The sequence below is a fragment of the Ixodes scapularis genome, unplaced genomic scaffold, assembly GCF_016920785.2.
Source record: "Ixodes scapularis isolate PalLabHiFi unplaced genomic scaffold, ASM1692078v2 PGA_scaffold4__175_contigs__length_147842914, whole genome shotgun sequence".
Taxonomy (NCBI): domain Eukaryota; kingdom Metazoa; phylum Arthropoda; class Arachnida; order Ixodida; family Ixodidae; genus Ixodes; species Ixodes scapularis.
Genome location: NW_024609879.1, coordinates 116,208,267 through 116,221,409, shown reverse-complemented (window position 1 = coordinate 116,221,409; position 13,143 = coordinate 116,208,267). Strand labels below are relative to the sequence as shown.

General features: G+C 42.9%; 1 protein-coding gene across 1 annotated transcript; it reads right to left on the bottom strand.

Annotated features, from left to right (window-relative positions):
• Positions 1-12,141: 12,141 nt before the first annotated feature.
• Positions 12,142-12,915, bottom strand: LOC115308356 (sulfotransferase ssu-1-like). Its single transcript, XM_029966239.2, has one exon. The coding sequence runs from the start codon at positions 12,913-12,915 to the stop codon at positions 12,142-12,144; it is 774 nt and encodes a 257-aa protein (XP_029822099.2).
• Between the last annotated feature and the right edge of the window lie 228 nt (positions 12,916-13,143).

Here is a 13,143-nt window from a genome sequence, read left to right as displayed (position 1 = left end):
AAACGTCTCACAATGCAACACGCGTTACGCCGACGTCACTCAACCCGGAAATGAACGCATTAAAGCAGCGCTCCAAAAAAACCAAAAAAAAAACCAGAAAATACGGAACACTATTTACACTCTAAGAAAAAAAGGGTGTAGTCGGGTGCATAAGGCGCTCATGCACCCTTTTCCTGAAAGACGCACCCTCCGTTGCCCAGCCAGTGTGCTTGTACACCGACAATGAGCATCCTCCTCTCTCTTAAAAACCTCTAGGTGTACCAGTGCACCGCCACGCTAGCCACGCGCCCTGATCAGCTTGGGCTTGGATTCCCCCATGGGGGTCACTCATTGGGTTGGGCAGTTTCTTTAGAACTATGGAGCTATCCTGTTCCCTCGGTATTGACAGTATGTGGAGTGGACGCTATGCTTGTTTTAGGCCAATCGGGTCTCCGGGTAGGATCACGTGACTACAGTCTCCAAGCTAGAGATAAGGCAGAGCACGGCACCTGCCTGAAGGCCAAGGTCGCGGATAGAATCCCCTTCACTATTAACTTTGGGTCGAACTTTCAAGAGGATATAAGTGACAAATCCTTTCGTTGTGTTCATTGTTGGAGCAAAGTAGAAACTTGGGCTAGTTGGTTCATGATCAGAATATACAGCGCCAAAAAACGACAGGACAAAGAGTTTACTCTCCTCTTTGTCCTGTTGTTTTTTGGCGCTGTATATTATGTTCATTGTTGGGTTCCCCCTGAAGATAAGCCTTTGCGAGGGCGCCCCCTTTTGGCTTTGAAGGAGCTGCTATTTTCTTACTGCACTCTTTTTCTTTTTCTTCCTAAGCTGAAAGCGTGCACGAAGGTGAGCAGTTGGCGGACCAATGAACCGGAGGCTTTTTCTATCCCTCGACTCCTCTGTCTGGGCGCGGATAACGGCAGGAGCGTGATCATGGGGTAAAGGTTTCACGGATGACGTAGTAGCTTTTTTCCACCTCGGAATGTCTGCTTCCCGGCCTAGTTTCTTATGTGCTGTGCTGCGACCAGCGGGGCTGCCGTACATTTCATCACCGACAACGTATTCGAGTGTACCAAGATTTCCAGAGTTTGAAAAGTCCTACGCGTATATCGGCAGCAAGGGATTTCTTCAAAAAAGCCCAAGGAATTCATGTGATGAGCTTAGTGTTCGGTTCGGCAAATTACTGCTTCTGCCACATCGTGTTGAATCTTCACAGACCTCTTTTTTTTTTCGTTTTTGTGCTAGTCTGGTTGTTCTGCAGTGCCCGTGTCGACATATATCTCAGATTACGTATTTCGAATCCGGTATTTTCATCGTAAGTGCACTGCAACTTACTCCTTTGTAACAATTGACCGTTCCGTTCCGGATTACCTCTAGAATTAGGCAGTGTCTATTTTCTAGCAGCCGGGAGAATAATTTCCCCGAAATTCTATCTGCAGTCGCCTGCCATTAGCTGTCTATAATCATGTGACAATTGCAGGTGGAATACTGACTTTTTTATTCTCCCGGCGTTTTGTGAAAACACGTTTTCGTTGATACACGTTTTGTAAACACCTTTCATCGACACTAACGTTTCATCGTCACTCGTTACGCAAAATGCACGCTGTAGGGACATTTTGTCGCGCGTGTATCTCTGAGGCGCGAGCTCACCGACCCAGCCCACCCGTTCGCGCCACTTCGTGGCGACAGTCTGCGGCGGCTCATTACAAAAATGTTAACCCACCTGTCCCACCCATACACGTCACTTCGCGGATACATTCTGGGGCGGCTCATTACAAGAAAAGAAAGCAGAGAAGCTAATATAAAAAAGCTAGTCTGAGCTGTCGATGAAACGTCGTTCGATGAATTAATGACGACTGCCGGTGAAATTTCGTGGGAATAATTCTACCGGCAGCTGGCAGAATGGACACTACCTAAGACTCACCCTCAGTTCTTGTTTGCTTAGTAATCTTTTCAGTTGCGTTCCAGCTTTTTTGTACGTCTTCAGATATCACGGATTGCTTGCAAGTTTATACTTGTTTACGGAATAGGCTGTCTAATAAACTTCTTGAGATTTGAAAACAATCCCGTGTGTCCGTTTACCTGCCTTTTTGCCATCACCGGGGCGCCTACATTTTTACTGGTTTCCTTGATGTCTTAATTGGGTTTATCAAGTTATGAAACGGGTATATAAAGTGGTGTGACCATGCACCTTTGAATCGGGTGCATCTGTGTTCTCTTCGAATTCAGTGAGTGTAGAAAGAGGTGTTACAGTACACTATTGAACGGGGTGCTCCTGTGTTCCCTTTGAGAGCAGTCGGTGTAGAAAGGGGGGTAATGGTACACTATTGAGCGGGGTGCATATGTGTTCCCTTTGAGTGAGGCGGGTGTATGGAGCGGTGTACTGGTACACCAGCAAATGGAGTGCATCTGTGTGCCCTTTCATTTCATTGGGTGTAGAAAGAGGTGTATCCGTGCACCATTGAATGGGGTGCATCTGTGTTCCCTTTCATTTCATTGGGTGTAGAAAGAGGTGTATCCGTACACCATTGAATGGGATGCACCTGTGTTCCCTTCGAGTGAGATTTATGTAGAAGAAGGAGTACATGTGCACCCCACCAACGGGTGTACACGTACTCCCACATTTGGGGTGCACCTGTATTCCCCCAAAGGGTGTAGTATATGTGACAAGCACTTACACCCCCTATGGGGCGTAAGTGCTTGTCACCCCATGGCACCCTTTTTTTTTTAGAGTGTATACTGTACCCGAGCCGCCGTGCGTTTCGATGTGCCTGACACCACTCTATAAACTGGTCGCACCGCTTGCCGCCAAAAAACTAGCGCTCCGCGTGCAAAAATAAAATAAAGCAGCGGATTTGTGCACCGTTTAATTGCGACTGTACGTATTTTTCCGACGAGTGATTTCTAAAAATGTGCACATAAACGTGTTTTTTGTCTCCTTTTCACGGAACTGCGAGAGTCGGCCGACAGTTAATTCCTTCCCCCAGATGTTTCCTTTTTCCTTTTTTTATGTGGTAAAAGAACAATGAAGCCGGATCCACATATCATGCCCCTTGTACCGTGACAACAACATTAAAACCTGTGGAATTTACTTTTTTCGAGTGAGCCACGGCACACGTGTACGCCCTCTCCCCTGACCTTTTTTCTCCTGCTGTCGCCATTCCTGGACGGCCCCGTCCCGGACAACCAACCTTGTCAGCACCTACCTTTGAGCGTATTTCGTCTTTTACGACGATTCTTTTTTGAGCATGGACAGTATTAAGCATACAAAGCAATGACAACCGTTACTACCGCACGATGGCAATATGTTTTGACGGGTAGAGTAACATCGGTCTGCCCTTCGTTTGTAGTTAGCAGGCAACCACCCAGACGGGCGCCCCTTACCCGCCCGATACAAAGGGAAGAGCTGCTAGTTCAGCATCATTCATCATCATCATCATGGGTTCCATTTCCATATCACGCTCGCGATCTTTAATGTTAGTCAATTCTCTACCGTCGAGCCCCTGAGAGATTCGACAGAGTTCTATTTCTCGAACAACAATCTGGGGCAGACGGTGGGGAGTGCGCTGGGGGTGGTGGTCGCCTGAAAAAGATGTTCTCTGTTAGACTTGCGGTGTTGTTTTCGACAAAACCTCCATCTTACCACGGGCAACCGCGAAAGCTGCTAGAAAGCAACTGTCAGAGTGTGCGCACGAGGTAGTGGCCTCCTTGGGATACAGAATAATGTTTTCTGTTAGACACAAGTTGTAAACTTTGCGTGCGTAAAGAGGTGAATAAACCATTATCGTGAGCTGTTGCCAGTGTGTAACTAAGCAAACAGAAGGCACAGCTGTTTTTGTTCACCTCGTTGTTGGATCCGCGAAATCGCTCGCCGTGAAGTGATCCCTTCAGAGGCGATACTTCGCATATTGCTTACTATCCGGGTTATCTAAGTGGCTGTCTCTTTCTCGCCATACCTGATCCAAGCCTTTGACATGTAACATTCAGTATTTTGTTGTCACTTGGGGATGATAAGTAAACTAATGTTGCTTGAGAGGGTAACAGTTGTTTTATTAACGTACACATGCACCACCCCATTTCATTCGGTCTTAAGATTGCCAACTGCCCAATTTCGGACCGGCTTCACGTGTTTTTTTGTTTTTTTTAACAGCTTGCTTGTCGGTTGCCAGCCCGTTGCTAAGGCCGGCGGTCAATGGCCAGTTCTTTTTTTTCTTTGCCTTTTCATGTATCCCACAATGATTTGTTTATTAATTATAGGTGTCAAAGAGTCTCCAAGAAAACAACACATCTGGCACGAGAAGTCGTCGGTAAGGGGGGATCGGTGGCCGAGTGGTCTAGCGCACACTAGCTCGGAGCACGTGGAGCGAAAGCTCGCGCAGGATGCTGGGTTCAATCCCCCACCCCTGCCCGTTTCGATCTGGATGAGCATCGTACCGGCGTGCGGTCATGTATCACTACTGCGTGATGCACGTTAAAGACCCCAGGCTAGCGGTTGTACTGCACTGGCAAAATTGCTCATCTACAGCTGGGAGACTCGTCGCCCGTTGAGGCAGACCAAGTTCTAGGCTGTATAAACATACACACAACCCAATTTTTTTTTGTCGGTAATGGAAGAAACGATGCATTACAACGCAGTGAAAAAGGTACAGTAGAATTTGAAGGCGAAAAGTAAGAAGAAGGGCTTGGTTACAAGGTGGCATTGTGGAAAATGAAAATACAGTATCATTTTCAAATTCTTGTCATTTTTTTCCAAATAACAGTTTGTTATGTTAGTTCTCCAATTTCCGCGCTTACTCACTTTTCGTGGCCCTTCTCCCGTAGCCGCTTTTTTCTCGGAGAAAACTGGTCACCCCAATCGCTCAAGGCTTGTGCTATGGCACGAAAAGTAAAGTGGTAACACAAACAATCTTATTCTGGTCACAAGAAGCCAGTGGAGTGTGAGGGCTTGATCTGTTTTAGCAAACAGGCACGAGTAAATGTTTTTTCTTCTTTTTGCGAAAATGTCTATGCACGCAATTCTATGCTTTAGATCTACTTTGCTTGTCACATAATATCAAGACATATAAAACAAATAATCGAGCCTTTCTGACTATCTTGCCTGGGTTCTTTAAAAATATTTAATGCAATTCGCTGCTCAGGAACTAACTTGTCATTAAGTATGTTTTTTTACGGCTGGTTAACAATTAACGTTTAGTCAACCACAATGTAGTTGGGGAGAAATTGAATGGTTTCAGTTGTACCTATACGAATATAAATCAAGCTATTTAAAATTATGAACTCAGAAAAATATTGCCTTCTATTCACCTAGTGTTGACTGAACTGCGCAACCAGCAGGTTGTTAAAACACAAACAAAAGTAAACCACAACCTACCTGTTGTCCCGTGAAATTCGAAAGAAACTTCGAAGATATAACTGTGAACATAATAGGCCTACGTCCTGCGTTTCTTGCGCTGTTAGTCACCTTAGCTCTTATCTCACGCTTAAGCCTTCCTTCTGTCCAGTTGAAAGTGAGATGAAGTGTAGTTGCACAGCAAAGGGTGCGTACTCACCCCTTGACACAAATTGTAGAATACTTGGTATTAGACGCTCCGTATTGTAAGTACTGAATTGAGACAAAATTGAAGTGTATTGTTCAAGATTGCCGTCTCGAGAACCAGACAACTTGGTCTTAAGCAAACGCAAGTGTGCGAACGAACCTTTACTCAATAATATAGAACAATACGAAGGAGGCACAGAGGTGCTGCCTTGGTGTGATGCTGCCAGCCAGTATTGCAACAAAATGTTTATCGGTTCATTTATTTATATATTATAACCTCAGGGCCGAAGCATTTCAGGGGGTGGGTGCTGGGATCAGACACAGTACAATATGGTCAATTCGGCTCAAACACATTAATATTACCACGTTAGTGCTTCCTTAAATCTTGGAAGACCTTAGAAGTCACATTGTTGCTTGGAAGATCATTGATGGTAGCGATGCACGGGGGAAGGCGGTTCCATTCAGAACAAGTCTTTGGTATGAAGGAACTGTAAAGAAGGTTATTCTTGCATGTTGATACGCTTACTTTGTAATGATGGTCAAAGCGAGAAGCTACGTAGAGGGGGTCATTGATGAATTGGCTTTTTTTGCTTACAATTGTTAAAGTATATTTTATGAAACAAGCACGGACGAGAAATCATGCGCCCGGTGGGAAGGGGAGACAGTGAGAGGCTAGATTTCATGGAAGTTACTCTAGATATCCGATTATAGCTGGACAGTGCAAAGCACGCTGAATGGTTTTGGGTAGTTTCGAGTACTGAAATGAGTATTTCTGTACCAGGATCCCAGACCGCAGAAGCATATTCGAGCTTAGGTAGCACTAATGTTTTCAAAGCGATAACTTTAACGATGATGGAGCTAAGGAAAAGTTATATCATAGGAATCAAAGAATGCGATTACCGGACGTTTTCGGTTCGCTTCGGTTCCGGTTCGGTTTAGATTGAGTTCATGACTTTCGGTTAAGTTCCTGTTCAGTTCCTGTTCAGTTCCTGTTCAGTTCCGGGGAGCCAAAATAACGGTTCAAACCGGTACGAACAGGTTCGGACCGGTTTGAACTGCTAATTTGATAATATATTTTCCGCGTTGTTTCGTCCAGAGGTATTTGTGGAGAGAACCACGCTAGAGGGCGCCACAGTCCAGCACGTGAATGTCACGTGATACCCGGAATGTGAGGATGCCCGGTTTGTTTGCATAGCGCGCCATAGCGGTACGGCGTGATGGCTTGCTTTTGGATGTGCCGTGCTGGTTCTTTATTGTTCTTTCACCGGTGGCACAACTCACGTAACCAAAAGAGCTGTACGTACCCATTCACATCCAAGAAAAAAAAAAAACTGGCGAAATATAGATTATATTAAAACATGCCAAAAAGGTGTGGGCGAGCGCGGTGGCCTGTTCAAACCACTTATCAGGTGCTATCACGGCGAATCGTGTATTTTGTATTATGTTTTGATTTTCTTCGCAAGTGTCTATTTCGTCTTCCGTAAGAACTCTACTGGCGGGACTCGGTGCCAACGATAATCCAGTTATCCGCCTTTCTTTTTACCCCGCACCTGAATTCCTTCCTTCACGTCGCCCGTGTCACCTGTCGCGCAGCAAAGTTGAAAAAACGAACAGTCATCTTCATGTTGCACGAAACGAAAGGACATTCCTGTGTCTGCTCAACAAATCGGGTCCCAATTATTTCATATTCGAGCGAGTCTTTCCTTTCTTACTGTGCAGTAGACGAGGCGCAGTGTTGGGATCGAGACAGAAAACAATAACCAATGCTGAATGTTGCACTATTTCGCCTACATGTAGACGTCACTAAGATTTTTTTGTTCCTTTTTAATAAAATAGCTTTTACCAATCTTTTATGCTCAGTACTACGAGTGTTAATTATTCTAGACGGCTTGTGGCCAGGGCAAAATGTCATGTAGCACCCTAAAATACTGACTGTGATTCTAGGGCGTGTGGTGTTTTATTGGCAGTAATTATAACTGGACCACGAAAGTGTTTTCTTCACTCGCAGGTAAGATATGAAAAACAATCCCACGCCTTTTTTTAAAATTATACTATCATTACGGCCGGGCATCACATAACATCTACATCTGTACAATGTCTCAAATGAGTGTAATTGTAGCGTTAGCTTACTATCAAATGATCCGACAGTTTAAATGCACAATCTTAGCAAAATGAGTTCTCGATAAAGATAATTTGACAAAACTATTTCCACCAGAAGCTTACCTATGTTTATTTATTTTTTTATTTTAACGCTGTAAAATTATTTATTTTCGTGTTTGTTTTTTCAATTTACTTTGAGTTCTGCTTTTGAACTGTATGCCTCTTCAGAATGCAACATTTCTTTTAACATTAACTTTGTAAGGCCTCTTAGTCATAAACTCTTTAGATGCTGGGAGCATTCACTTCTTCATTGCAAATATCAAAACAATAAACGTCGTGCTGGTGCTGATTTAATTGAGCTTGGTAAAGCTCAGGATGTGTATAAAAGCAAATCGGTGCAGGACTGACCTTGATTTTTGAAAGATGAAACAATCGGAATAGAAAACTAGTAAGTTTATCTCAAGGGAGGAAAAAGGACAGCAATGGTGCCATTGATTGTTCTCCAAGGAAGTGGCACAAGAATGTTTTTTTTTTTAAACTATGAAGTAACAATTAAAGTTTGAACAAAATATGTAAATTTAAAACGTTAGTGAACTAATGGGTTGTGCCGGGCTTCCGCTAGATGGCGACACCAAAACCTCTAGCCGGAAATGTTTCTTCTTCTTTTCTTTTTTTATTGTTTGTACAATCTACTTTTATTTTCAAACATTAGAGAATACAAAATTGCGATATTTAACTAAGTATAATCATTAAAGGAAAATTTAGATTAACATACGAGACGTTGTCCTTATACGACTCGACGTCCATTTGTTTACCTCAATGTATCTTACCTGAAACGAAAACTCGTCACGAAGTGTGGTAGGTCGCGTAAAATACAAGTGAATAATACAACTTTGCGTCGCAGTATTGAAATTTAAATTCTAGTTATGCGTTTTAACGTGTTAATAATTTACTATGCATAAATTTGCGGTGCATAAATTGCGGCTGCGGCGCACAGGTATACCACGTGACCACTGGCAGCTCCCGCGGACGCCAAATACAAATTCGTTTTGGGCCGTAAAGATAGCTCTTAAATTTTTTTTTTTTTCATTGTCAAATTGGTTGCTTGGCATCCTTATTTCCGTCTAGGCTGTGGAAAATGACTCTTTCCCTTTTCATATGTCCTTAAGGCTCTCCAAAATCACTTATACACGTCTATTGAGGGTACAAAAATACGAACGTCGAAAAAGTGTTTACGAGCACATTTAAGAGAATTTGGGGTTTTATTTGCTTATGGTATCTGTCTTTGAGGTGATTGACCCTTTATTTATGTTGTCGAATCTTCAGTCAGTACAATTGAATATATTTTTATTATAATCAATAAATTTGACTGTATAAAGTTCACATTACCGACTGCGACCGACACGAGAGGACGATAATTGAAAGTGACGCCAGCTATCGAGCCGTTATGCGGAAACGTGCTTTTTTATTCACTGTTGGGGGTGTGAAACACCGGTTCGCGGGGTATGAGCATTGTGTTACATGAAAGATCTAAAGGCAAATACATGAAATGTGCAGAAAGAGAAAGATAATAAATTCTATTCTTCACGTGAATCCGATACACGATGCCGTACTGCAAAAAGAAACACACAGAGAAGAAATAACATTCCTAATTACATATAAAGAGAGCGAATGATAAATGAAGATCCTTATAAACCACAAAATAAATTCAATTTGGGCATCAGCTCGCATGAACTCAAAACTTCGCGAAATATAGCCTCGAAAGGCTAATGTTATATCCGATTTTACTTGAACTTGTCTTGGGCCTTGACTTTACAAATTTCTGCTTTATCAGTCATGCGCTTTAACATTTCATTAGGCTTCCGTATATTATTGAAAAAAACTAATATATAAAATACACAACTTTACAGTTTGGACATATAATTTTGCTAGTGCTGAAGACATTGCATTTCACAAAAAAAAAAACATTGATTAACATTTTTTTCACGTCTCGTCATCGCACTCTATGCTGGTGATCATTCCGATTTGTTTGCCGAGAAAATCAAATCCGGTGGCGCAAAATTTACGCTGCGGTAGTTTCGCGCGCAGTGCAAGCCATCTATTTGAGAGACACAAATTATTCTTGCTTGGTGCAGCATCGTGAGAAAAAATGCAAGCGTCTGGTTTATTAAAAAAAAAGCGCTTTGTTGCAATTGTGTTCTTGCAAACAAAGCAGTTTCCGGAGCCACACTTTCTGGTCTGTACCGAAGATGCGGGACAGAGGAACTTTTAGAACACAGGATGTTTTACTTTAAAACATCTTGTTTTACTTTAAAACATCTTGTTTTACTTTAAAACATATTGTTTTACTTTAAACCCACTTCTTTTCTTTTTTTTTATCGTTGCTCCTCCTCCGGAAAATACTTTTTATTCTCGAGAGATAGTCCCTCCTAGTTTTGGGTAACAATTCGACAATTATATTTCAGTCACGTGTCAACAATAATCATTAATTGCTTATATTTTGCTGCCAAAAGCTGCAAACTTTCAACGAGAGTTGGGGAGGAACTTGAGAAGGACACTACTGTGAGACAAAATGGCTGCCAACGTTCGGCTGTTCTTCTGAAGCCACAAGGCTCTTTCCTTCCAATTATCCATCCCGTACACACCTGCAGTTGGATGTGATGTCGGACTGATAAGTCACATTTATTCCTTCCTATGCTTCTATCTTTGGGGACAACTTTTTGAGGCAATTCAGCAACAACAAAAACGTGTTTTGGTGCAACAACATGTGTTGTGCAACAATTTTTGTACTTTCACTAAATACCGCTATGAACTAATCCCTGACGTTTATAAACAGCAAAAACATCCATTAGTTTTCCTCTCCGCGCAATGGCACACGCATAAAAAAGAAGAAGAAAGACACAACCTTCCCTTCCTCATCTCGCAATTAATAAAAGCGCGGCAACATGACTTCACACTAATAGTATACCGTCAGTGTTTATCATAGTCATCCGCCATAGGGTTGGCCAAGCATAAAGAATTGACTGAGCTTCGTACATTTCTAGAGTTCGGCTCTTCTCATCTTTGATTGAACACCAGCAGTTATCCGGATGTTTAGTGATGCTGATTGTCATGAACCCAAGCACTGGACTCGGGATCATGATAATCGACTACGTCACGGTGTCAACAACGCTGATGAATCCAGTGGCGTTCTCAATTTAAACCGACTTGACGCGGCGAGTCACGTGTCACGTAAGCGTCAAAGGCCCACGTGACGTGACATTACTTTACAGCATGTCCTGACACCATGATATCACGTGAGCACACGACATATGACTAATCATAGTGCCAATACAAAAGCGCCACGAAAACCAACAATTTCTCATACATTGCAATTTTGTACTTGACAATTTGATCAAGACAGAAATACAACTGCCAACGATGTATTCTCATATATTAATATCGTGATAATAACAATTTTAAAAAAATGTCGTGAACCGTTTTGGACCGGTTACCGTTATAGCTTTTTTTTCCGGTTTAGTTCAAGCTCAGTTTCGAGGTGGCGGCGAATATTTAGATTTGGTTCAGTTCCGGTTCGGCTAAATATAACATCTCGGTTTTTGTTTTTGGTTCGGTTCGGTTTCGGTTCGACACTCTGGCTGAAGCTAAATGGAATTTGCGCATACGTTTTTTAAGGTGGAGTGTGTGCTTTGCCGCAAAACACTGGGGAGATCCAATCACTGCGACCTAGGGAGGGAGCTTGACCAATGACGAAGCTGATACTATCTTAAACAAAACAAAAATACGGTCTGCGCAGTCGCATCGAGAATGACATTTCACCATGCTATGCGTCCAGCGCAGACCATTTTTTTTTCTTTTTTGTCTAACTATATTATCAGTCGGCTCATTCAACGAGGCGCCTCCACAGATTGCAGCGATTGGGTTTTCCCAGTGCTTTGCGGGCAAGTAGACGCTCCAGGTTCATAGAGGGTGGTATGACCGAATACATCAAAGCCTTCTTCCGTTATTTTTTTGTTATTGAACCAAACATTAATCACAACAGAACATGAACAATCCTTCGAGATTATTTTGATGTTGTTCTTGGATGCTTAAAGCCGGAACATTAAAGAATTTGGTGCAGCATCATTTTAATTTGAACAGTAAAAGTGGCAATGGGTTAGTTGAAACGCGAGCTTGAAAATGACCATTTCTCTGTAAAAAGTCTTAAGCAGGCATCTGGATTTCTACAGAGACTGGATCTGCACATGCATGAAGTCGACAAACAATGTTCAAGGAAGCAAGTTTGTAAAACTATGCTAAGGGTCATCAAACATTCATTCAAAATTTTATCAAATTAATTGTTGCGTGTATGGAATAAGCTTTCAGCGGTACATATACAGTATCAATGTTTAAACAAAGCATAAAAATGAAACTATTACGCGTCTGACTAAAGCACAAACTTTACTTGATCTCAGAATATTTGTTCCTGGCTCAATTTGTTTTTTTAACAACCAATTTGCACGGCAAAGAAAACCTTAATGCTTATCAGAAAGTTCTTGGTTCATCCAAAGCATCATAATATCCGTACCTTTGAACTTTTCGTCAATTTTATGCTGCATTTTTGCGACAATTTCGGGCGAAAAGTACGATTTCCAACCCCCAACTGTACCTTTCCGAACAAAGCTGCACTTGGCCTCCTTTGTATCTTGGCTCGCCTCCGCAGTTGAGATAATTGGGACATTGGCGCGCGTAAATACCTGCGACATTTCTTTAGGGTCGGTTCGCAACAGATTTTTCATAAATTCAACGCTGCTCTGTTCAAGAATGAGTTTCAGAAGCGCGCTGTCACTCCGCACCATATCGCCGTACTCCTCGCCCAAGAAGCGCGCCAACCTATGAACAACGTCCACCTTATCCCTACAAATCTCCTCGTATGTAACGAAAAACACATTAGCATCGTGTTTGTGATCGTAACCTGAGATGATGTGGTCGAAGTAGTCACCGAAGCCAAACCGTCCGTCGAGAAACGTGTCCAGGAAATCGCCGAATGCTCCATCGGCAAACTCGAACAACGGAAAGTCCTGCATCAGATGGAAGTTGGACACGCAGCAGTCCCAGGGGTTTCTGGCAACGTAGACGTATTTGGCTTTGTCACTGAGCCGCAGTCTGTTCATCGGAAGGTGCGTCCGTAGGAGCCTCGGAGCACCTGATGCTTCCCGCAGTCCTTGAACCTCCAGGAAGGGTGCCCGCTTGTTGAATTCGGCAAATGTGTTCGTCGATTGACCCTTGTTCAAGATGAGCTGGATCATTTGCTGAACCAAATGCGTTCCGGATCTGGTAAAAGTCACCTGCGTTTTTTTAAATTTTTTTTTATTGTTACAAGTTTCATTTTTACAGCGGAGCTGTTAAGGGCTAGGTTCCCCAGGATCGTGTCCGGTATCAAACGCCTGTCGACACAAACCTACCTGGACACTTACCGCCATCTATAAGTGACGGCGGCAAGCACACAACCAGTCTGGATGCCACCGTCGCTCGTA